This window comes from Equus caballus, chromosome 12 (genome assembly GCF_041296265.1).
Source record: "Equus caballus isolate H_3958 breed thoroughbred chromosome 12, TB-T2T, whole genome shotgun sequence".
Classification (NCBI taxonomy): Eukaryota; Metazoa; Chordata; class Mammalia; order Perissodactyla; family Equidae; genus Equus; species Equus caballus.
In genome coordinates this window covers 2,649,959-2,675,321 of record NC_091695.1, presented here as the reverse complement: position 1 = coordinate 2,675,321, position 25,363 = coordinate 2,649,959, and the positions used below count along the sequence as shown (strand labels likewise).

Below are 25,363 nucleotides of genomic sequence, written 5' to 3'. Positions count from 1 at the left end.
GTAGGGAGGGGCTTTGCAGAGGCTCCAGCGAGTGTCGAGACGGGCTCACAGGTCACAGAGTGGGGAGGGGAGTGTGGGGCAGTGCTGGCCCTGAGTCCGGAGGGCGAGGAAGCTTGCCCCGCCCCCCCACCCCTGGGCTCTTGGTGGGAATAGGTGAGGACGCCGCCCCGGGAGCTTCTTCTCTCCCTGCTGAAGCTGCCACGGAGATGGGCCTGCGCATCCCTCTCGGCCCAGCGTCCCCGTCCCTCCGTGCTTGTCACAGTCGGGAGCAGCAGCGACAAGGATGGCTGCGCTCCCGGCTCCGAGGGCGGGCGGGTGGGGAGCACGCAGGCTGCCGTGGGCCCTCACCCCTCTGCCCAGAGGAGCTCAGAGCCCTGCTCTCCTGCACCTGCCTTCTCCTCCTGGGGAACGGAGCCGGGGCTGAGCGCGTGGGGTCACCACCGGACGGTGGGACGCTGTGCGCCTAGGCTGGGACGCGGGGGAAGGAGACAAAGTGCCACTAGAGTTGAACCGCTTACCTACCGGACGGCATTTTTTGGTTTGTATCATTTCACCCCTTAGAAATAAACCTGCCATGAGCTTCTCTGTGAAGGTTTTTGGGTGAACTGAAATTTTGCTGCCCAGCAAATATCACGGGCAGTGAAGGTGTGAAAATGAGCCCGCCTCCAGGATCTCACGAGGAAACGCCACATGGGTTGGAGGTTGAAAGGGCGAAACAGGGCAGAGAGAGTCAACCTAACACCGTATCTTGGATCTGAGCCATTTCCTGAGGAAAGGTCCGTTCCTTAACGCGCGGCACAGGTGCTGGGGACGGGGGAGGGACGGGGATCACCACACTGAATAAAACACTGCCGGAACGCATCTGGACAGGAGACCCCTGACCTTTAACCTGTCACGAGCCCTCTGTTCTTCGTCTCCAGAGAACGTTAATTACACAGAGATCCACACCGATCGAGCGGGTCCCCTGAATGAACTGGATTTCCCCTTGAATTAAGAAGAAACTGACGGTTTGCTGTGGACCCCAATTAGTTGTGAATCAACAGACCGCCTCAGTTTCTCATGGGAATATTAGCGCAGAATCCCCAGCTGAAACGATCACGGAATCCCCTGAATCCGAAGGGAGCACGGAAACGTCAGTGTGCTCCTGGCCTTCCCATCGCTTCTCCAGGTCCCACTGAAATAAGGAATATTCAGTCGAAGAGCAAAGGGAAACTTTCTGAAGCTCGTCTTAATGTCGGAGCCACAGACGCTTCCCGCGCTTCCGTCTTCGGTTAGGAACAGAGAGAGGAATCATCACGCATGTCAGGGAAATACTCCAATGACCCTCAAGTTGGGGTGGGCGGTCTGTCTTGGATACCACGGGCTCACCTCTGCTGTACAAACTGTTCCAGCGGCATTCGATTTTCTGGAAGACTTTTCCGATTGATTTACGTTGTGAACCACACGCCCTCCTCAGCCTTTCTCCGAGCTGGGAGGCAGGCCAATTCGGGGAACCCGCGTGAGGCCTGAGTCAAGTCGGTCCCTGACCTGGGCGGCTGGCTGTGAGGAGGCCCGGAGTCCAGAGCTCTTGTGTGCGAGAGCCTCACCGGGGGACTCTGGGCACAGTCAGACCCTAGCCAAGGGTCCCAGTGAGGAGGCCCGGCCCCAGAAAAAGGTCTTTCTTGGACTTCAGAAGAAGAAAGCGGTTTCAACGGTTGAGAAAGACTTGAAAGATCATTTTGGTGGCTGCTGAGAGAGCTCCTCTGAAGCCAGTTCTTCTGCGATCGCACATATTCATGAACCGGGAACACGGTCGTCACGTTAAGCTCCTAAGAACAACGTCTACCTTAATTCTTTGGGTGTCAGGAAGCTTACCTTACTGTCAAGTAAAAGAGTACCCCCCCGTAGGTGTGTGTACGTGTGGCCGTGTGACAACCATCAAATCGGACATCTAAGCACTACCTGTCCAGCAGGTCAGAAAAATTAACCTGTGGATCGAAAACGACAACCCCTAAGCGAACCCCCACTTCTCACTGAAAAAGGGATGCCCGATGATGTCGCCAGGGAATTCCTCTAGGGCTCCAAGGGCCCTCTTTCTGCAGCTTCAGGCACGACTTGAGGCTCCGGGGGCCCGCAGCGGGCGGGAGGGGGAAGGCAAGACCAACTCTGAGAAAGAGAACACGTGGAGGGCAAACCTGGGAGGCCAGAAAGGGGGCTACTTGAGACTGGACTCCAACCCCCGGGCCACGGACCCGGCCCCAACGTCCGCTCTCAACAGCAGCACTTCAGCTCACTGGAGCCGGGCCCGGCTTCGGGCGGGGCCACACAGCCGTCCAAACTCTGGAAACCGAAGACGGTCTCTCTTGGGCGGAATGAGAAGAAACAGGGTCAAGACGACAGAAAAGCTTAGAGAGAACGAGAATGTGCTTAGTTCTCTGGTTGCAAAGTACCGAATCGGTCGGTGCAAATGCGTCCACGCCTGCGGTAGGTATGGGCGTGTGTGTGTGTCTGGGTGTGTGTGGCCAGCACGTCCCCTAAGTCTTGCTGAAGGCTTTCTCACTTCACGAGTAGAAACGCGACTAACATGAAACACGTTACTGGGAGGTGCGGTCACTTGAATTCTGGTTATGCTGATGTTGAGTAAGAAACGATTAGTTTCCATTTTGGGGTGAGTCGTCCTGAGTGAAGATGGCAAAGGTGGATCGAAACAAGAACAACGCTCATATTCAAAGCCAAATAAGCGTAAAATAAAGCGGGACTTCCAGACTGACGAAACCCAAAGCTTGTTACGTGGACAAATGGAGTGGAGACTGGCACAACATCGACGAACCTGGCGGGCGTTACGCTCAAGGGAACAAGCCAGGCAGGGGAAGACAGATACCGCCTGGGCTCACTTAACACGTGAACTCCAAACACGACCAGAGAAAGGTCAGTTCACAGACACGGAGAGTACTAAAGTGGTGGCCAGTGGCTGTGGAGCGGGAGGGAGAGGGAGAGGCAGGTCAAAGGGGACCAACTCTCAGCCCTGAGATCAAGGAGCTCTGAGGATCTCACGTCTGACGCGGTGAGCAGAGTCGAGAACGCCGCACTGTAGGACTGACATCAGCTAAGAGGGCAGCACTTCAGTGCCCTCGCACGCACACACAGAGTCAACAAGTGAGGCGGAAACAACAATCGGAGTTGAGGACAGAGGAGAGTGAGGGTGTGAGTCCCCGGGAACTAGACCGAATTCCTGGGAGAGCTGCAGACTTCTTGCAAAGGCCCTGAGACAGGTGGCTTCGAACCAAGAATCCAGGAGACGCAAGGAACCGGGCGACAGCCGGCTTCCAGGGGGAAGAAACAGAAAACCGGCTAAGGTCTAGAAGGCCCGGGAGGGTGGAGGGAGGCAGTTGGAGGCCAGTTGGTGGCGCAGGGGCTGGGGTCCAATCGCCTGCCCTCCTCTCGCCTGCCCCACCCCCCCTCAGGAGCCCCCGTGACACGGCCACGGTTCCATGATGAGGGCGTGGGGTTCTAATCTCCAAGTCACTCCCAGCGCTCAGTTGCCTGAGAGTAGGACCAGATCCGAGATATGGAAACTCCTATCTTGCGTCTACAAAGCATCGCCGCTACCTGCTTCAGCTCCAGTGCCGCCTCCTGGGTGATTGGGACCATCCTCCGCATCCTGTACGGACTGGGGCTCTTCCTCCTGTTCTTCCCCCCCCGCAAGAGGCATTTGCCCTCACGACCACCTGGCAACAGGAGAAACGTCAGGAAGGTAAGACATCCTGGACCCAGACCCACCCCAAGACGAGTCTCTCTCCTCTTTGACTGGGATTGCCGCTTCTCTGAATCAACTGGAGGGACTCCAGGGATGGGAAAGAACGGAACACCGTCCTTCTAGACACAAGCCAGGTTGCGTGGGCAGGGGGGAGAGCGGGCACAAGGATTTCGGTCCGAAGACCTCCGAGCAGGAGTCCCGGTGTGGTAGAGGGCTCCAGGGAAAGGCCCCCGAGGCCAGCGACCAGTGGCCACGGACGGGAGGCCGAGTGGGGTCTGTGGGAAGACAGGCCCTGAGCACCGCTTCCCCAGCCACCTCCCCGGGGCAGGTGTCTCAGGCGGGCCTTTTCTCTGTCGTGCTCGATCTGAGGGCACAGCTCAGCCCCCGAGAGCCTCTGGGCAGGACCTGGAGTGGGGCTGTAGCCTCAGGAAGCAGAGTCCTCCCTGAGGAAGCTCACAAGATCCTGTACCTCTGAGAAGGCGCGTGCACGCGCTTCTTGAGCAGAGGAACAGCGACGGAAGAGGCACGCTGGTCCCACACGGGGACCTGCTTACGATCCTCAGAGAAGGAAGACAGCACACGTCCATTCTGGGTTCAGTTGTCCACTTCCAAAGGAAGTAAAAGGGAAGAGACGCCCCAGAGCCCCAGGAGTTCAGGGTAGGCGGTCATCCTGCTCACAAACGCTGCGCGTCTGCGGCTGGTCCAGAGAGAGGACGGGGAGCCTTGGGGCTCAGACCCCGCAGTTTCTTGTTTTTTCTCTCATTTCAGCGTCAAGTGGAGCCGAGAGGGAGGAGCAGCAGGAGCAGGAAGAAAAGGGGAGCTTGGAAAGGTAAGCTGCTGCCATTCAGCCCTGTGCCCCAGAGCTGGCCTCCACCTCCTGTCCCTGAGCGCCCGGCTCCGTGGGCTCGAGGAGGCCAGGGACAGAGCCTGTCCCTCAGGAGACAGAGCCCTCCGCGAGGCTCCCGGGAAGGAGAGGAAAACCTGAGTCCTTGCCAGATTCTGTGCGCGGAACTAAGGCCCAGGCCGGCAGGCGTCCGCAACAGGCTGTTGCCCAGCAGGGGCACGTGGGCTGTGGTGGAGGTTGAAGCACTCGGTCCACGACAAACCTCAACCCATCAGCAGCCTTGCCATCCCCGTCAGGGATCCCGTGGCCTTGGGCACTGGTGCCTGGGCTCCAGAGTCTGACCTCAAACGGTCTGCCCTAAAGGCACACTGCACGCAGCCTCCTGCCAGAGCCCTCGGCCCCCGCCTTCACCGCTGTGACCCGGTGCCCTCATTTCTAGTTTACAGAGCTGGCCGGAAGGACCTGGCAGAAGTGGGGGGCCCGAGGTCCCTTTCGCCAAGGTAAGGAAAATTGCCCTTCTCTCCTGGGCTTCTTCCTCGCAGAGGCTCTGACGTGCCCCAGGGCTACAGGCAGCTTGGGGCTGAGCTGGGAGGGGAGCCACGGGCCAGGGGGTGGCAAGAGGCCTGGGGGGAGGGACAGCAGGAGAATTCGGTCCAGTGAAGGGAGGGCCAGGGAGGGCCGTGGCTCTCAAGGGGCCACCCGCACCTGGCCTGGCCCGGCCCGGCCTGCCCTGCCCCGGCCCGGCCCGGCCCGGCCCGGCCCGGCCCTGCCCTGCCCTGCCCGGCCCTGCCCGGCCCTGCCGTCCCAGGGCCCTCTGCTCCCGGCTACAGCTTGTGCATCTTGTTTCCCGCAGCTCCCCGGGGAGGCTGTCTTGTAAGGGGTGCTCCCATCGCTTCGCATCTCAAGACTCCCCTGGGGAGGCGTGCAAGACAGCGTCTGCTACAGTCCGCCAGCCACGCGGGAAGCCCGCGCAAGGTGCTCCTCTCACCACGACTCCAGCACTTTCCCTGGCTCTTCTCACCCAGCGCACTCGACCTTGGGCCTCCACCCTGCCAGCAGAACCGCCCTCGGCCCTGACCACCACTCCACTACGCCCCGTGGCCACGAGCTCGGCTCCAGCTCACTCGTCTTGGCCGTTTCCCAACTCAGGCCACGGCCGCGGGAGCTGTCGCCTTCAAACGTTCCCCTCCCGGTGGAACACGATCCAGGCCTGGTTCTTCCCCTTGCCGTCGCGCTTCGGGTCCCAGCAAGGGCCCCTGTCCTGCCTCCCACCAGCGGCCTCCTTCTGGGGAGGCCCCACAAACAGGGAGGGAGAGACCGACAGCCCCTCACTTGCCAGCCCTGACGCCCAGAAGCTGCTCGAGACAGACATCACGGAAAGCGTGCCCACGGAGGTCTGGGGAGAAGAGCAAGACGACCCACGCCCTCCTCACATGCTCCAAGCACACACGATCACGTCTGGGCTGAATTTCCGCTGGGGCCTACCCCTCCTGTCCTTGGGGCCTGCGGCTCCGAAAGCATGTGAGGCTCAACCCTCGGCCCTTCCACGGTCCCCTCTGCCCCCCGCAGCCACCTGGGATGCTGGGGCCCCCTCGCAAGCTGACTCGGCACGCTTCGCGGGAGAACCTCTTGAGCCTCCTCCGGGTGACCAGGTCTCAGCTCTGACGACAAAACCATCAGTTCCCAGGCTGGCCCGTCCCCTCCCTGCTCCCTCACCTGTGTGTGAGGAAAATCACAAGGCCCTGGGAGGGACCCTACCTGGCCATGGCAGAGGGCCCTCAGAAGCCTCTCTCTCGGGACAGGAGGGCCGGCCGCCTTCTCCAACCTCCCCACGCAGCCTCTCAGAGAGCGAAGGGCGGGGTGGGACCTTCGTGGGGGCCGAGCGAGGCCGTCGGGGGCCGACTTCAGGCTCCCCAGCGGCCAGGGAAGAGCCTCGGCAGGAGAGTAGGGCTGGGGCCTCACCAGAGCCCTGCCGTGGGGTGGCAACACCGGACGGGGAGTCAGGGTCCCAGTCTCGGAGCCAGGTCGGGGACATGGGAGACACCCTCGAGACCAAACCCCTCCGGCCCCGGCCTGCCAAGGAAGAGGAGCCTCACGACGGCCCTCTCAGAAAAATGTGGAGACGCCTCCTGCCCTGCCTGAGGCCCAACAAGGAGGAAGCGCGAGAGGATCCCCTCGCCAAGGCAAGCCCGCCTCGGCCACCGCCCAGAGCCGGGCACGGGTCACACACAGCTCGGCGTCGGATGGCGGGGCTGTTCAGGCGCCATCGACAGTGACATCCTGTGTCTGCGTCCTGGGAGGGAAACCGAGGCTGGCCGAGAACTTCCGGCCTCCCAGCAGAAGCATCGCGAAACCCACCTCAGGCCTGGCGAGCCGGACATACCTGTCACCACGACGTGCCCTCCTCCCCAGAGCAGAGGAGAACAATCGCAGAGGACAGCCCCCAGCCCACCTCCAGGCACCACAACTGTCCCGATACGAGGGAATGGATCAGAGCAGCCATGGCGACCGGACCTCGCCATCCAGGCAGCCGCGCTCCCCGGCCAAACCCTGCCAGCCTGGGCTGAGGGTGGCAGCTGCCTCAGCCAATCCATTACCCGCCATGCTGTCCTCAGATCTGCGTCTCCCGGGATGAGCAGACTGTGCCTCACACCCCTTTCCTCGTAGGAACGCTTCTCTCCCCGAATGGGCAAGCGGACGAACAGAAAACCTGCTTCTTCTCCTTATCCCACCCTCCGTGCTAACGCCGTCCTCCTACCCGAGTTTTCCCCCAATACACTTGTTTTCTCCTTAGAGGTCGTGGCTTCTGTCTGTGCCCTGCTAGGGGGAAAAACGGGCTCAGGCTCCGCCCTTCCTGAGCGTCTGCTTTGGCTTCCAGAAGGGACAGGGCCACGGGGGGGGGGGGGGGGCTGGGGGGGGGGGAGGCCGACGGCAGCGTGGCTCACCCGCCCTCGCCCCAGCTCCCCCATTGCACCTCAAGTCCCCATCACACCGTCCTCCCAAAAACACATGGAAGCTTTGGGCTCCTTCCAGATGAGCGAAACCTCTAAGACCCCAAGCCCACGATGGGCCCCGCCTGTCCTCTCCTGCGTTCTCTGGCCCTTGAACTTGTGGGGCTGTAGGGAGGGGCTTTGCAGAGGCTCCAGCGAGTGTCGAGACGGGCTCACAGGTCACAGAGTGGGGAGGGGAGTGTGGGGCAGTGCTGGCCCTGAGTCCGGAGGGCGAGGAAGCTTGCCCTGCCCCCCCACCCCCGGGCTCTTGGTGGGGATAGGTGAGGACGCCGCCCCGGGAGCTTCTTCTCTCCCTGCTGAAGCTGCCACGGAGATGGGCCTGCGCATCCCTCTCGGCCCAGCGTCCCCGTCCCTCCGTGCTTGTCACAGTCGGGAGCAGCAGCGACAAGGATGGCTGCGCTCCCGGCTCCGAGGGCGGGCGGGTGGGGAGCACGCAGGCTGCCGTGGGCCCTCACCCCTCTGCCCAGAGGAGCTCAGAGCCCTGCTCTCCTGCACCTGCCTTCTCCTCCTGGGGAACGGAGCCGGGGCTGAGCGCGTGGGGTCACCACCGGACGGTGGGACGCTGTGCGCCTAGGCTGGGACGCGGGGGAAGGAGACAAAGTGCCACTAGAGTTGAACCGCTTACCTACCGGACGGCATTTTTTGGTTTGTATCATTTCACCCCTTAGAAATAAACCTGCCATGAGCTTCTCTGTGAAGGTTTTTGGGTGAACTGAAATTTTGCTGCCCAGCAAATATCACGGGCAGTGAAGGTGTGAAAATGAGCCCGCCTCCAGGATCTCACGAGGAAACGCCACATGGGTTGGAGGTTGAAAGGGCGAAACAGGGCAGAGAGAGTCAACCTAACACCGTATCTTGGATCTGAGCCATTTCCTGAGGAAAGGTCCGTTCCTTAACGCGCGGCACAGGTGCTGGGGACGGGGGAGGGACGGGGATCACCACACTGAATAAAACACTGCCGGAACGCATCTGGACAGGAGACCCCTGACCTTTAACCTGTCACGAGCCCTCTGTTCTTCGTCTCCAGAGAACGTTAATTACACAGAGATCCACACCGATCGAGCGGGTCCCCTGAATGAACTGGATTTCCCCTTGAATTAAGAAGAAACTGACGGTTTGCTGTGGACCCCAATTAGTTGTGAATCAACAGACCGCCTCAGTTTCTCATGGGAATATTAGCGCAGAATCCCCAGCTGAAACGATCACGGAATCCCCTGAATCCGAAGGGAGCACGGAAACGTCAGTGTGCTCCTGGCCTTCCCATCGCTTCTCCAGGTCCCACTGAAATAAGGAATATTCAGTCGAAGAGCAAAGGGAAACTTTCTGAAGCTCGTCTTAATGTCGGAGCCACAGACGCTTCCCGCGCTTCCGTCTTCGGTTAGGAACAGAGAGAGGAATCATCACGCATGTCAGGGAAATACTCCAATGACCCTCAAGTTGGGGTGGGCGGTCTGTCTTGGATACCACGGGCTCACCTCTGCTGTACAAACTGTTCCAGCGGCATTCGATTTTCTGGAAGACTTTTCCGATTGATTTACGTTGTGAACCACACGCCCTCCTCAGCCTTTCTCCGAGCTGGGAGGCAGGCCAATTCGGGGAACCCGCGTGAGGCCTGAGTCAAGTCGGTCCCTGACCTGGGCGGCTGGCTGTGAGGAGGCCCGGAGTCCAGAGCTCTTGTGTGCGAGAGCCTCACCGGGGGACTCTGGGCACAGTCAGACCCTAGCCAAGGGTCCCAGTGAGGAGGCCCGGCCCCAGAAAAAGGTCTTTCTTGGACTTCAGAAGAAGAAAGCGGTTTCAACGGTTGAGAAAGACTTGAAAGATCATTTTGGTGGCTGCTGAGAGAGCTCCTCTGAAGCCAGTTCTTCTGCGATCGCACATATTCATGAACCGGGAACACGGTCGTCACGTTAAGCTCCTAAGAACAACGTCTACCTTAATTCTTTGGGTGTCAGGAAGCTTACCTTACTGTCAAGTAAAAGAGTACCCCCCCGTAGGTGTGTGTACGTGTGGCCGTGTGACAACCATCAAATCGGACATCTAAGCACTACCTGTCCAGCAGGTCAGAAAAATTAACCTGTGGATCGAAAACGACAACCCCTAAGCGAACCCCCACTTCTCACTGAAAAAGGGATGCCCGATGATGTCGCCAGGGAATTCCTCTAGGGCTCCAAGGGCCCTCTTTCTGCAGCTTCAGGCACGACTTGAGGCTCCGGGGGCCCGCAGCGGGCGGGAGGGGGAAGGCAAGACCAACTCTGAGAAAGAGAACACGTGGAGGGCAAACCTGGGAGGCCAGAAAGGGGGCTACTTGAGACTGGACTCCAACCCCCGGGCCACGGACCCGGCCCCAACGTCCGCTCTCAACAGCAGCACTTCAGCTCACTGGAGCCGGGCCCGGCTTCGGGCGGGGCCACACAGCCGTCCAAACTCTGGAAACCGAAGACGGTCTCTCTTGGGCGGAATGAGAAGAAACAGGGTCAAGACGACAGAAAAGCTTAGAGAGAACGAGAATGTGCTTAGTTCTCTGGTTGCAAAGTACCGAATCGGTCGGTGCAAATGCGTCCACGCCTGCGGTAGGTATGGGCGTGTGTGTGTGTCTGGGTGTGTGTGGCCAGCACGTCCCCTAAGTCTTGCTGAAGGCTTTCTCACTTCACGAGTAGAAACGCGACTAACATGAAACACGTTACTGGGAGGTGCGGTCACTTGAATTCTGGTTATGCTGATGTTGAGTAAGAAACGATTAGTTTCCATTTTGGGGTGAGTCGTCCTGAGTGAAGATGGCAAAGGTGGATCGAAACAAGAACAACGCTCATATTCAAAGCCAAATAAGCGTAAAATAAAGCGGGACTTCCAGACTGACGAAACCCAAAGCTTGTTACGTGGACAAATGGAGTGGAGACTGGCACAACATCGACGAACCTGGCGGGCGTTACGCTCAAGGGAACAAGCCAGGCAGGGGAAGACAGATACCGCCTGGGCTCACTTAACACGTGAACTCCAAACACGACCAGAGAAAGGTCAGTTCACAGACACGGAGAGTACTAAAGTGGTGGCCAGTGGCTGTGGAGCGGGAGGGAGAGGGAGAGGCAGGTCAAAGGGGACCAACTCTCAGCCCTGAGATCAAGGAGCTCTGAGGATCTCACGTCTGACGCGGTGAGCAGAGTCGAGAACGCCGCACTGTAGGACTGACATCAGCTAAGAGGGCAGCACTTCAGTGCCCTCGCACGCACACACAGAGTCAACAAGTGAGGCGGAAACAACAATCGGAGTTGAGGACAGAGGAGAGTGAGGGTGTGAGTCCCCGGGAACTAGACCGAATTCCTGGGAGAGCTGCAGACTTCTTGCAAAGGCCCTGAGACAGGTGGCTTCGAACCAAGAATCCAGGAGACGCAAGGAACCGGGCGACAGCCGGCTTCCAGGGGGAAGAAACAGAAAACCGGCTAAGGTCTAGAAGGCCCGGGAGGGTGGAGGGAGGCAGTTGGAGGCCAGTTGGTGGCGCAGGGGCTGGGGTCCAATCGCCTGCCCTCCTCTCGCCTGCCCCACCCCCCCTCAGGAGCCCCCGTGACACGGCCACGGTTCCATGATGAGGGCGTGGGGTTCTAATCTCCAAGTCACTCCCAGCGCTCAGTTGCCTGAGAGTAGGACCAGATCCGAGATATGGAAACTCCTATCTTGCGTCTACAAAGCATCGCCGCTACCTGCTTCAGCTCCAGTGCCGCCTCCTGGGTGATTGGGACCATCCTCCGCATCCTGTACGGACTGGGGCTCTTCCTCCTGTTCTTCCCCCCCCGCAAGAGGCATTTGCCCTCACGACCACCTGGCAACAGGAGAAACGTCAGGAAGGTAAGACATCCTGGACCCAGACCCACCCCAAGACGAGTCTCTCTCCTCTTTGACTGGGATTGCCGCTTCTCTGAATCAACTGGAGGGACTCCAGGGATGGGAAAGAACGGAACACCGTCCTTCTAGACACAAGCCAGGTTGCGTGGGCAGGGGGGAGAGCGGGCACAAGGATTTCGGTCCGAAGACCTCCGAGCAGGAGTCCCGGTGTGGTAGAGGGCTCCAGGGAAAGGCCCCCGAGGCCAGCGACCAGTGGCCACGGACGGGAGGCCGAGTGGGGTCTGTGGGAAGACAGGCCCTGAGCACCGCTTCCCCAGCCACCTCCCCGGGGCAGGTGTCTCAGGCGGGCCTTTTCTCTGTCGTGCTCGATCTGAGGGCACAGCTCAGCCCCCGAGAGCCTCTGGGCAGGACCTGGAGTGGGGCTGTAGCCTCAGGAAGCAGAGTCCTCCCTGAGGAAGCTCACAAGATCCTGTACCTCTGAGAAGGCGCGTGCACGCGCTTCTTGAGCAGAGGAACAGCGACGGAAGAGGCACGCTGGTCCCACACGGGGACCTGCTTACGATCCTCAGAGAAGGAAGACAGCACACGTCCATTCTGGGTTCAGTTGTCCACTTCCAAAGGAAGTAAAAGGGAAGAGACGCCCCAGAGCCCCAGGAGTTCAGGGTAGGCGGTCATCCTGCTCACAAACGCTGCGCGTCTGCGGCTGGTCCAGAGAGAGGACGGGGAGCCTTGGGGCTCAGACCCCGCAGTTTCTTGTTTTTTCTCTCATTTCAGCGTCAAGTGGAGCCGAGAGGGAGGAGCAGCAGGAGCAGGAAGAAAAGGGGAGCTTGGAAAGGTAAGCTGCTGCCATTCAGCCCTGTGCCCCAGAGCTGGCCTCCACCTCCTGTCCCTGAGCGCCCGGCTCCGTGGGCTCGAGGAGGCCAGGGACAGAGCCTGTCCCTCAGGAGACAGAGCCCTCCGCGAGGCTCCCGGGAAGGAGAGGAAAACCTGAGTCCTTGCCAGATTCTGTGCGCGGAACTAAGGCCCAGGCCGGCAGGCGTCCGCAACAGGCTGTTGCCCAGCAGGGGCACGTGGGCTGTGGTGGAGGTTGAAGCACTCGGTCCACGACAAACCTCAACCCATCAGCAGCCTTGCCATCCCCGTCAGGGATCCCGTGGCCTTGGGCACTGGTGCCTGGGCTCCAGAGTCTGACCTCAAACGGTCTGCCCTAAAGGCACACTGCACGCAGCCTCCTGCCAGAGCCCTCGGCCCCCGCCTTCACCGCTGTGACCCGGTGCCCTCATTTCTAGTTTACAGAGCTGGCCGGAAGGACCTGGCAGAAGTGGGGGGCCCGAGGTCCCTTTCGCCAAGGTAAGGAAAATTGCCCTTCTCTCCTGGGCTTCTTCCTCGCAGAGGCTCTGACGTGCCCCAGGGCTACAGGCAGCTTGGGGCTGAGCTGGGAGGGGAGCCACGGGCCAGGGGGTGGCAAGAGGCCTGGGGGGAGGGACAGCAGGAGAATTCGGTCCAGTGAAGGGAGGGCCAGGGAGGGCCGTGGCTCTCAAGGGGCCACCCGCACCTGGCCTGGCCCGGCCCGGCCTGCCCTGCCCCGGCCCGGCCCGGCCCGGCCCGGCCCGGCCCGGCCCTGCCCTGCCCTGCCCGGCCCTGCCCGGCCCTGCCGTCCCAGGGCCCTCTGCTCCCGGCTACAGCTTGTGCATCTTGTTTCCCGCAGCTCCCCGGGGAGGCTGTCTTGTAAGGGGTGCTCCCATCGCTTCGCATCTCAAGACTCCCCTGGGGAGGCGTGCAAGACAGCGTCTGCTACAGTCCGCCAGCCACGCGGGAAGCCCGCGCAAGGTGCTCCTCTCACCACGACTCCAGCACTTTCCCTGGCTCTTCTCACCCAGCGCACTCGACCTTGGGCCTCCACCCTGCCAGCAGAACCGCCCTCGGCCCTGACCACCACTCCACTACGCCCCGTGGCCACGAGCTCGGCTCCAGCTCACTCGTCTTGGCCGTTTCCCAACTCAGGCCACGGCCGCGGGAGCTGTCGCCTTCAAACGTTCCCCTCCCGGTGGAACACGATCCAGGCCTGGTTCTTCCCCTTGCCGTCGCGCTTCGGGTCCCAGCAAGGGCCCCTGTCCTGCCTCCCACCAGCGGCCTCCTTCTGGGGAGGCCCCACAAACAGGGAGGGAGAGACCGACAGCCCCTCACTTGCCAGCCCTGACGCCCAGAAGCTGCTCGAGACAGACATCACGGAAAGCGTGCCCACGGAGGTCTGGGGAGAAGAGCAAGACGACCCACGCCCTCCTCACATGCTCCAAGCACACACGATCACGTCTGGGCTGAATTTCCGCTGGGGCCTACCCCTCCTGTCCTTGGGGCCTGCGGCTCCGAAAGCATGTGAGGCTCAACCCTCGGCCCTTCCACGGTCCCCTCTGCCCCCCGCAGCCACCTGGGATGCTGGGGCCCCCTCGCAAGCTGACTCGGCACGCTTCGCGGGAGAACCTCTTGAGCCTCCTCCGGGTGACCAGGTCTCAGCTCTGACGACAAAACCATCAGTTCCCAGGCTGGCCCGTCCCCTCCCTGCTCCCTCACCTGTGTGTGAGGAAAATCACAAGGCCCTGGGAGGGACCCTACCTGGCCATGGCAGAGGGCCCTCAGAAGCCTCTCTCTCGGGACAGGAGGGCCGGCCGCCTTCTCCAACCTCCCCACGCAGCCTCTCAGAGAGCGAAGGGCGGGGTGGGACCTTCGTGGGGGCCGAGCGAGGCCGTCGGGGGCCGACTTCAGGCTCCCCAGCGGCCAGGGAAGAGCCTCGGCAGGAGAGTAGGGCTGGGGCCTCACCAGAGCCCTGCCGTGGGGTGGCAACACCGGACGGGGAGTCAGGGTCCCAGTCTCGGAGCCAGGTCGGGGACATGGGAGACACCCTCGAGACCAAACCCCTCCGGCCCCGGCCTGCCAAGGAAGAGGAGCCTCACGACGGCCCTCTCAGAAAAATGTGGAGACGCCTCCTGCCCTGCCTGAGGCCCAACAAGGAGGAAGCGCGAGAGGATCCCCTCGCCAAGGCAAGCCCGCCTCGGCCACCGCCCAGAGCCGGGCACGGGTCACACACAGCTCGGCGTCGGATGGCGGGGCTGTTCAGGCGCCATCGACAGTGACATCCTGTGTCTGCGTCCTGGGAGGGAAACCGAGGCTGGCCGAGAACTTCCGGCCTCCCAGCAGAAGCATCGCGAAACCCACCTCAGGCCTGGCGAGCCGGACATACCTGTCACCACGACGTGCCCTCCTCCCCAGAGCAGAGGAGAACAATCGCAGAGGACAGCCCCCAGCCCACCTCCAGGCACCACAACTGTCCCGATACGAGGGAATGGATCAGAGCAGCCATGGCGACCGGACCTCGCCATCCAGGCAGCCGCGCTCCCCGGCCAAACCCTGCCAGCCTGGGCTGAGGGTGGCAGCTGCCTCAGCCAATCCATTACCCGCCATGCTGTCCTCAGATCTGCGTCTCCCGGGATGAGCAGACTGTGCCTCACACCCCTTTCCTCGTAGGAACGCTTCTCTCCCCGAATGGGCAAGCGGACGAACAGAAAACCTGCTTCTTCTCCTTATCCCACCCTCCGTGCTAACGCCGTCCTCCTACCCGAGTTTTCCCCCAATACACTTGTTTTCTCCTTAGAGGTCGTGGCTTCTGTCTGTGCCCTGCTAGGGGGAAAAACGGGCTCAGGCTCCGCCCTTCCTGAGCGTCTGCTTTGGCTTCCAGAAGGGACAGGGCCACGGGGGGGGGGGGGGGGGGGGGGCTGGGGGGGGGGGAGGCCGACGGCAGCGTGGCTCACCCGCCCTCGCCCCAGCTCCCCCATTGCACCTCAAGTCCCCATCACACCGTCCTCCCAAAAACACACGGAAGCTTTGGGCTCCTTCCAGAGGAGCGAAACCTCTAAGACCCCAAGCCCACGATGGGCCCCGCCTGTCCTCTCCTGCGTTCTCTGGCCCTTGAACTTGTGGGGCTGTAGGGAGGGGCTTTGCAGAGGCTCCAGCGAGTGTCGAGACGGGCTCACAGGTCACAGAGTGGGGAGGGGAGTGTGGGGCAGTGCTGGCCCTGAGTCCGGAGGGCGAGGAAGCTTGCCCCGCCCCCCCACCCCTGGGCTCTTGGTGGGAATAGGTGAGGACGCCGCCCCGGGAGCTTCTTCTCTCCCTGCTGAAGCTGCCACGGAGATGGGCCTGCGCATCCCTCTCGGCCCAGCGTCCCCGTCCCTCCGTGCTTGTCACAGTCGGGAGCAGCAGCGACAAGGATGGCTGCGCTCCCGGCTCCGAGGGCGGGCGGGTGGGGAGCACGCAGGCTGCCGTGGGCCCTCACCCCTCTGCCCAGAGGAGCTCAGAGCCCTGCTCTCCTGCACCTGCCTTCTCCTCCTGGGGAACGGAGCCGGGGCTGAGCGCGTGGGGTCACCACCGGACGGTGGGACGCTGTGCGCCTAGGCTGGGACGCGGGGGAAGGAGACAAAGTGCCACTAGAGTTGAACCGCTTACCTACCGGACGGCATTTTTTGGTTTGTATCATTTCACCCCTTAGAAATAAACCTGCCATGAGCTTCTCTGTGAAGGTTTTTGGGTGAACTGAAATTTTGCTGCCCAGCAAATATCACGGGCAGTGAAGGTGTGAAAATGAGCCCGCCTCCAGGATCTCACGAGGAAACGCCACATGGGTTGGAGGTTGAAAGGGCGAAACAGGGCAGAGAGAGTCAACCTAACACCGTATCTTGGATCTGAGCCATTTCCTGAGGAAAGGTCCGTTCCTTAACGCGCGGCACAGGTGCTGGGGACGGGGGAGGGACGGGGATCACCACACTGAATAAAACACTGCCGGAACGCATCTGGACAGGAGACCCCTGACCTTTAACCTGTCACGAGCCCTCTGTTCTTCGTCTCCAGAGAACGTTAATTACACAGAGATCCACACCGATCGAGCGGGTCCCCTGAATGAACTGGATTTCCCCTTGAATTAAGAAGAAACTGACGGTTTGCTGTGGACCCCAATTAGTTGTGAATCAACAGACCGCCTCAGTTTCTCATGGGAATATTAGCGCAGAATCCCCAGCTGAAACGATCACGGAATCCCCTGAATCCGAAGGGAGCACGGAAACGTCAGTGTGCTCCTGGCCTTCCCATCGCTTCTCCAGGTCCCACTGAAATAAGGAATATTCAGTCGAAGAGCAAAGGGAAACTTTCTGAAGCTCGTCTTAATGTCGGAGCCACAGACGCTTCCCGCGCTTCCGTCTTCGGTTAGGAACAGAGAGAGGAATCATCACGCATGTCAGGGAAATACTCCAATGACCCTCAAGTTGGGGTGGGCGGTCTGTCTTGGATACCACGGGCTCACCTCTGCTGTACAAACTGTTCCAGCGGCATTCGATTTTCTGGAAGACTTTTCCGATTGATTTACGTTGTGAACCACACGCCCTCCTCAGCCTTTCTCCGAGCTGGGAGGCAGGCCAATTCGGGGAACCCGCGTGAGGCCTGAGTCAAGTCGGTCCCTGACCTGGGCGGCTGGCTGTGAGGAGGCCCGGAGTCCAGAGCTCTTGTGTGCGAGAGCCTCACCGGGGGACTCTGGGCACAGTCAGACCCTAGCCAAGGGTCCCAGTGAGGAGGCCCGGCCCCAGAAAAAGGTCTTTCTTGGACTTCAGAAGAAGAAAGCGGTTTCAACGGTTGAGAAAGACTTGAAAGATCATTTTGGTGGCTGCTGAGAGAGCTCCTCTGAAGCCAGTTCTTCTGCGATCGCACATATTCATGAACCGGGAACACGGTCGTCACGTTAAGCTCCTAAGAACAACGTCTACCTTAATTCTTTGGGTGTCAGGAAGCTTACCTTACTGTCAAGTAAAAGAGTACCCCCCCGTAGGTGTGTGTACGTGTGGCCGTGTGACAACCATCAAATCGGACATCTAAGCACTACCTGTCCAGCAGGTCAGAAAAATTAACCTGTGGATCGAAAACGACAACCCCTAAGCGAACCCCCACTTCTCACTGAAAAAGGGATGCCCGATGATGTCGCCAGGGAATTCCTCTAGGGCTCCAAGGGCCCTCTTTCTGCAGCTTCAGGCACGACTTGAGGCTCCGGGGGCCCGCAGCGGGCGGGAGGGGGAAGGCAAGACCAACTCTGAGAAAGAGAACACGTGGAGGGCAAACCTGGGAGGCCAGAAAGGGGGCTACTTGAGACTGGACTCCAACCCCCGGGCCACGGACCCGGCCCCAACGTCCGCTCTCAACAGCAGCACTTCAGCTCACTGGAGCCGGGCCCGGCTTCGGGCGGGGCCACACAGCCGTCCAAACTCTGGAAACCGAAGACGGTCTCTCTTGGGCGGAATGAGAAGAAACAGGGTCAAGACGACAGAAAAGCTTAGAGAGAACGAGAATGTGCTTAGTTCTCTGGTTGCAAAGTACCGAATCGGTCGGTGCAAATGCGTCCACGCCTGCGGTAGGTATGGGCGTGTGTGTGTGTCTGGGTGTGTGTGGCCAGCACGTCCCCTAAGTCTTGCTGAAGGCTTTCTCACTTCACGAGTAGAAACGCGACTAACATGAAACACGTTACTGGGAGGTGCGGTCACTTGAATTCTGGTTATGCTGATGTTGAGTAAGAAACGATTAGTTTCCATTTTGGGGTGAGTCGTCCTGAGTGAAGATGGCAAAGGTGGATCGAAACAAGAACAACGCTCATATTCAAAGCCAAATAAGCGTAAAATAAAGCGGGACTTCCAGACTGACGAAACCCAAAGCTTGTTACGTGGACAAATGGAGTGGAGACTGGCACAACATCGACGAACCTGGCGGGCGTTACGCTCAAGGGAACAAGCCAGGCAGGGGAAGACAGATACCGCCTGGGCTCACTTAACACGTGAACTCCAAACACGACCAGAGAAAGGTCAGTTCACAGACACGGAGAGTACTAAAGTGGTGGCCAGTGGCTGTGGAGCGGGAGGGAGAGGGAGAGGCAGGTCAAAGGGGACCAACTCTCAGCCCTGAGATCAAGGAGCTCTGAGGATCTCACGTCTGACGCGGTGAGCAGAGTCGAGAACGCCGCACTGTAGGACTGACATCAGCTAAGAGGGCAGCACTTCAGTGCCCTCGCACGCACACACAGAGTCAACAAGTGAGGCGGAAACAACAATCGGAGTTGAGGACAGAGGAGAGTGAGGGTGTGAGTCCCCGGGAACTAGACCGAATTCCTGGGAGAGCTGCAGACTTCTTGCAAAGGCCCTGAGACAGGTGGCTTCGAACCAAGAATCCAGGAGACGCAAGGAACCGGGCGACAGCCGGCTTCCAGGGGGAAGAAACAGAAAACCGGCTAAGGTCTAGAAGGCCCGGGAGGGTGGAGGGAGGCAGTTGGAGGCCAGTTGGTGGCGCAGGGGCTGGGGTCCAATCGCCTGCCCTCCTCTCGCCTGCCCCACCCCCCCTCAGGAGCCCCCGTGACACGGCCACGGTTCCATGATGAGGGCGTGGGGTTCTAATCTCCAAGTCACTCCCAGCGCTCAGTTGCCTGAGAGTAGGACCAGATCCGAGATATGGAAACTCCTATCTTGCGTCTACAAAGCATCGCCGCTACCTGCTTCAGCTCCAGTGCCGCCTCCTGGGTGATTGGGACCATCCTCCGCATCCTGTACGGACTGGGGCTCTTCCTCCTGTTCTTCCCCCCCCGCAAGAGGCATTTGCCCTCACGACCACCTGGCAACAGGAGAAACGTCAGGAAGGTAAGACATCCTGGACCCAGACCCACCCCAAGACGAGTCTCTCTCCTCTTTGACTGGGATTGCCGCTTCTCTGAATCAACTGGAGGGACTCCAGGGATGGGAAAGAACGGAACACCGTCCTTCTAGACACAAGCCAGGTTGCGTGGGCAGGGGGGAGAGCGGGCACAAGGATTTCGGTCCGAAGACCTCCGAGCAGGAGTCCCGGTGTGGTAGAGGGCTCCAGGGAAAGGCCCCCGAGGCCAGCGACCAGTGGCCACGGACGGGAGGCCGAGTGGGGTCTGTGGGAAGACAGGCCCTGAGCACCGCTTCCCCAGCCACCTCCCCGGGGCAGGTGTCTCAGGCGGGCCTTTTCTCTGTCGTGCTCGATCTGAGGGCACAGCTCAGCCCCCGAGAGCCTCTGGGCAGGACCTGGAGTGGGGCTGTAGCCTCAGGAAGCAGAGTCCTCCCTGAGGAAGCTCACAAGATCCTGTACCTCTGAGAAGGCGCGTGCACGCGCTTCTTGAGCAGAGGAACAGCGACGGAAGAGGCACGCTGGTCCCACACGGGGACCTGCTTACGATCCTCAGAGAAGGAAGACAGCACACGTCCATTCTGGGTTCAGTTGTCCACTTCCAAAGGAAGTAAAAGGGAAGAGACGCCCCAGAGCCCCAGGAGTTCAGGGTAGGCGGTCATCCTGCTCACAAACGCTGCGCGTCTGCGGCTGGTCCAGAGAGAGGACGGGGAGCCTTGGGGCTCAGACCCCGCAGTTTCTTGTTTTTTCTCTCATTTCAGCGTCAAGTGGAGCCGAGAGGGAGGAGCAGCAGGAGCAGGAAGAAAAGGGGAGCTTGGAAAGGTAAGCTGCTGCCATTCAGCCCTGTGCCCCAGAGCTGGCCTCCACCTCCTGTCCCTGAGCGCCCGGCTCCGTGGGCTCGAGGAGGCCAGGGACAGAGCCTGTCCCTCAGGAGACAGAGCCCTCCGCGAGGCTCCCGGGAAGGAGAGGAAAACCTGAGTCCTTGCCAGATTCTGTGCGCGGAACTAAGGCCCAGGCCGGCAGGCGTCCGCAACAGGCTGTTGCCCAGCAGGGGCACGTGGGCTGTGGTGGAGGTTGAAGCACTCGGTCCACGACAAACCTCAACCCATCAGCAGCCTTGCCATCCCCGTCAGGGATCCCGTGGCCTTGGGCACTGGTGCCTGGGCTCCAGAGTCTGACCTCAAACGGTCTGCCCTAAAGGCACACTGCACGCAGCCTCCTGCCAGAGCCCTCGGCCCCCGCCTTCACCGCTGTGACCCGGTGCCCTCATTTCTAGTTTACAGAGCTGGCCGGAAGGACCTGGCAGAAGTGGGGGGCCCGAGGTCCCTTTCGCCAAGGTAAGGAAAATTGCCCTTCTCTCCTGGGCTTCTTCCTCGCAGAGGCTCTGACGTGCCCCAGGGCTACAGGCAGCTTGGGGCTGAGCTGGGAGGGGAGCCACGGGCCAGGGGGTGGCAAGAGGCCTGGGGGGAGGGACAGCAGGAGAATTCGGTCCAGTGAAGGGAGGGCCAGGGAGGGCCGTGGCTCTCAAGGGGCCACCCGCACCTGGCCTGGCCCGGCCCGGCCTGCCCTGCCCCGGCCCGGCCCGGCCCGGCCCGGCCCGGCCCTGCCCTGCCCTGCCCGGCCCTGCCCGGCCCTGCCGTCCCAGGGCCCTCTGCTCCCGGCTACAGCTTGTGCATCTTGTTTCCCGCAGCTCCCCGGGGAGGCTGTCTTGTAAGGGGTGCTCCCATCGCTTCGCATCTCAAGACTCCCCTGGGGAGGCGTGCAAGACAGCGTCTGCTACAGTCCGCCAGCCACGCGGGAAGCCCGCGCAAGGTGCTCCTCTCACCACGACTCCAGCACTTTCCCTGGCTCTTCTCACCCAGCGCACTCGACCTTGGGCCTCCACCCTGCCAGCAGAACCGCCCTCGGCCCTGACCACCACTCCACTACGCCCCGTGGCCACGAGCTCGGCTCCAGCTCACTCGTCTTGGCCGTTTCCCAACTCAGGCCACGGCCGCGGGAGCTGTCGCCTTCAAACGTTCCCCTCCCGGTGGAACACGATCCAGGCCTGGTTCTTCCCCTTGCCGTCGCGCTTCGGGTCCCAGCAAGGGCCCCTGTCCTGCCTCCCACCAGCGGCCTCCTTCTGGGGAGGCCCCACAAACAGGGAGGGAGAGACCGACAGCCCCTCACTTGCCAGCCCTGACGCCCAGAAGCTGCTCGAGACAGACATCACGGAAAGCGTGCCCACGGAGGTCTGGGGAGAAGAGCAAGACGACCCACGCCCTCCTCACATGCTCCAAGCACACACGATCACGTCTGGGCTGAATTTCCGCTGGGGCCTACCCCTCCTGTCCTTGGGGCCTGCGGCTCCGAAAGCATGTGAGGCTCAACCCTCGGCCCTTCCACGGTCCCCTCTGCCCCCCGCAGCCACCTGGGATGCTGGGGCCCCCTCGCAAGCTGACTCGGCACGCTTCACGGGAGAACCTCTTGAGCCTCCTCCGGGTGACCAGGTCTCAGCTCTGACGACAAAACCATCAGTTCCCAGGCTGGCCCGTCCCCTCCCTGCTCCCTCACCTGTGTGTGAGGAAAATCACAAGGCCCTGGGAGGGACCCTACCTGGCCATGGCAGAGGGCCCTCAGAAGCCTCTCTCTCGGGACAGGAGGGCCGGCCGCCTTCTCCAACCTCCCCACGCAGCCTCTCAGAGAGCGAAGGGCGGGGTGGGACCTTCGTGGGGGCCGAGCGAGGCCGTCGGGGGCCGACTTCAGGCTCCCCAGCGGCCAGGGAAGAGCCTCGGCAGGAGAGTAGGGCTGGGGCCTCACCAGAGCCCTGCCGTGGGGTGGCAACACCGGACGGGGAGTCAGGGTCCCAGTCTCGGAGCCAGGTCGGGGACATGGGAGACACCCTCGAGACCAAACCCCTCCGGCCCCGGCCTGCCAAGGAAGAGGAGCCTCACGACGGCCCTCTCAGAAAAATGTGGAGACGCCTCCTGCCCTGCCTGAGGCCCAACAAGGAGGAAGCGCGAGAGGATCCCCTCGCCAAGGCAAGCCCGCCTCGGCCACCGCCCAGAGCCGGGCACGGGTCACACACAGCTCGGCGTCGGATGGCGGGGCTGTTCAGGCGCCATCGACAGTGACATCCTGTGTCTGCGTCCTGGGAGGGAAACCGAGGCTGGCCGAGAACTTCCGGCCTCCCAGCAGAAGCATCGCGAAACCCACCTCAGGCCTGGCGAGCCGGACATACCTGTCACCACGACGTGCCCTCCTCCCCAGAGCAGAGGAGAACAATCGCAGAGGACAGCCCCCAGCCCACCTCCAGGCACCACAACTGTCCCGATACGAGGGAATGGATCAGAGCAGCCATGGCGACCGGACCTCGCCATCCAGGCAGCCGCGCTCCCCGGCCAAACCCTGCCAGCCTGGGCTGAGGGTGGCAGCTGCCTCAGCCAATCCATTACCCGCCATGCTGTCCTCAGATCTGCGTCTCCCGGGATGAGCAGACTGTGCCTCACACCCCTTTCCTCGTAGGAACGCTTCTCTCCCCGAATGGGCAAGCGGACGAACAGAAAACCTGCTTCTTCTCCTTATCCCACCCTCCGTGCTAACGCCGTCCTCCTACCCGAGTTTTCCCCCAATACACTTGTTTTCTCCTTAGAGGTCGTGGCTTCTGTCTGTGCCCTGCTAGGGGGAAAAACGGGCTCAGGCTCCGCCCTTCCTGAGCGTCTGCTTTGGCTTCCAGAAGGGACAGGGCCACGGGGGGGGGGGGGGGGGGGGGGGGGGGGGGGGGAGGCCGACGGCAGCGTGGCTCACCCGCCCTCGCCCCAGCTCCCCCATTGCACCTCAAGTCCCCATCACACCGTCCTCCCAAAAACACACGGAAGCTTTGGGCTCCTTCCAGAGGAGCGAAACCTCTAAGACCCCAAGCCCACGATGGGCCCCGCCTGTCCTCTCCTGCGTTCTCTGGCCCTTGAACTTGTGGGGCTGTAGGGAGGGGCTTTGCAGAGGCTCCAGCGAGTGTCGAGACGGGCTCACAGGTCACAGAGTGGGGAGGGGAGTGTGGGGCAGTGCTGGCCCTGAGTCCGGAGGGCGAGGAAGCTTGCCCCGCCCCCCCACCCCTGGGCTCTTGGTGGGAATAGGTGAGGACGCCGCCCCGGGAGCTTCTTCTCTCCCTGCTGAAGCTGCCACGGAGATGGGCCTGCGCATCCCTCTCGGCCCAGCGTCCCCGTCCCTCCGTGCTTGTCACAGTCGGGAGCAGCAGCGACAAGGATGGCTGCGCTCCCGGCTCCGAGGGCGGGCGGGTGGGGAGCACGCAGGCTGCCGTGGGCCCTCACCCCTCTGCCCAGAGGAGCTCAGAGCCCTGCTCTCCTGCACCTGCCTTCTCCTCCTGGGGAACGGAGCCGGGGCTGAGCGCGTGGGGTCACCACCGGACGGTGGGACGCTGTGCGCCTAGGCTGGGACGCGGGGGAAGGAGACAAAGTGCCACTAGAGTTGAACCGCTTACCTACCGGACGGCATTTTTTGGTTTGTATCATTTCACCCCTTAGAAATAAACCTGCCATGAGCTTCTCTGTGAAGGTTTTTGGGTGAACTGAAATTTTGCTGCCCAGCAAATATCACGGGCAGTGAAGGTGTGAAAATGAGCCCGCCTCCAGGATCTCACGAGGAAACGCCACATGGGTTGGAGGTTGAAAGGGCGAAACAGGGCAGAGAGAGTCAACCTAACACCGTATCTTGGATCTGAGCCATTTCCTGAGGAAAGGTCCGTTCCTTAACGCGCGGCACAGGTGCTGGGGACGGGGGAGGGACGGGGATCACCACACTGAATAAAACACTGCCGGAACGCATCTGGACAGGAGACCCCTGACCTTTAACCTGTCACGAGCCCTCTGTTCTTCGTCTCCAGAGAACGTTAATTACACAGAGATCCACACCGATCGAGCGGGTCCCCTGAATGAACTGGATTTCCCCTTGAATTAAGAAGAAACTGACGGTTTGCTGTGGACCCCAATTAGTTGTGAATCAACAGACCGCCTCAGTTTCTCATGGGAATATTAGCGCAGAATCCCCAGCTGAAACGATCACGGAATCCCCTGAATCCGAAGGGAGCACGGAAACGTCAGTGTGCTCCTGGCCTTCCCATCGCTTCTCCAGGTCCCACTGAAATAAGGAATATTCAGTCGAAGAGCAAAGGGAAACTTTCTGAAGCTCGTCTTAATGTCGGAGCCACAGACGCTTCCCGCGCTTCCGTCTTCGGTTAGGAACAGAGAGAGGAATCATCACGCATGTCAGGGAAATACTCCAATGACCCTCAAGTTGGGGTGGGCGGTCTGTCTTGGATACCACGGGCTCACCTCTGCTGTACAAACTGTTCCAGCGGCATTCGATTTTCTGGAAGACTTTTCCGATTGATTTACGTTGTGAACCACACGCCCTCCTCAGCCTTTCTCCGAGCTGGGAGGCAGGCCAATTCGGGGAACCCGCGTGAGGCCTGAGTCAAGTCGGTCCCTGACCTGGGCGGCTGGCTGTGAGGAGGCCCGGAGTCCAGAGCTCTTGTGTGCGAGAGCCTCACCGGGGGACTCTGGGCACAGTCAGACCCTAGCCAAGGGTCCCAGTGAGGAGGCCCGGCCCCAGAAAAAGGTCTTTCTTGGACTTCAGAAGAAGAAAGCGGTTTCAACGGTTGAGAAAGACTTGAAAGATCATTTTGGTGGCTGCTGAGAGAGCTCCTCTGAAGCCAGTTCTTCTGCGATCGCACATATTCATGAACCGGGAACACGGTCGTCACGTTAAGCTCCTAAGAACAACGTCTACCTTAATTCTTTGGGTGTCAGGAAGCTTACCTTACTGTCAAGTAAAAGAGTACCCCCCCGTAGGTGTGTGTACGTGTGGCCGTGTGACAACCATCAAATCGGACATCTAAGCACTACCTGTCCAGCAGGTCAGAAAAATTAACCTGTGGATCGAAAACGACAACCCCTAAGCGAACCCCCACTTCTCACTGAAAAAGGGATGCCCGATGATGTCGCCAGGGAATTCCTCTAGGGCTCCAAGGGCCCTCTTTCTGCAGCTTCAGGCACGACTTGAGGCTCCGGGGGCCCGCAGCGGGCGGGAGGGGGAAGGCAAGACCAACTCTGAGACAGAGAACACGTGGAGGGCAAACCTGGGAGGCCAGAAAGGGGGCTACTTGAGACTGGACTCCAACCCCCGGGCCACGGACCCGGCCCCAACGTCCGCTCTCAA

The 25,363-nt window shown here is 61.0% G+C and overlaps 2 protein-coding genes across 18 annotated transcripts in view; one reads left to right on the top strand and one right to left on the bottom strand.

The window, feature by feature from the left end:
- Positions 1 to 25,363, bottom strand: part of LDLRAD3 (low density lipoprotein receptor class A domain containing 3) — a 417,721-nt gene that overhangs the window by 260,084 nt on the left and 132,274 nt on the right. The window lies entirely within an intron of this gene.
- Positions 18,903 to 22,780, top strand: LOC138916383 (spermatogenesis-associated protein 31E1-like). Its single transcript, XM_070228626.1, has 4 exons — positions 18,903 to 19,140; positions 19,912 to 19,972; positions 20,427 to 20,487; positions 20,841 to 22,780. The coding sequence occupies exons 1-4, from the start codon at positions 18,955 to 18,957 to the stop codon at positions 22,261 to 22,263; spliced, it is 1,731 nt and encodes a 576-aa protein (XP_070084727.1). The 5' UTR covers positions 18,903 to 18,954; the 3' UTR covers positions 22,264 to 22,780.

What these genes read in the sequence shown, in the direction of transcription:
- LOC138916383 (XM_070228626.1), top strand. Translation starts at nt 18,955, where the DNA reads ATGGAAACTCCTATCTTGCGTCTACAAAGCATCGCCGCTACCTGCTTC. An exon ending in ACAGGAGAAACGTCAGGAAG is followed by an intron (nt 19,141 to 19,911) that starts GTAAGACATCCT and finishes CTCTCATTTCAG; the next exon opens with CGTCAAGTGGAGCCGAGAGG. An exon ending in GAAAAGGGGAGCTTGGAAAG is followed by an intron (nt 19,973 to 20,426) that starts GTAAGCTGCTGC and finishes CCTCATTTCTAG; the next exon opens with TTTACAGAGCTGGCCGGAAG.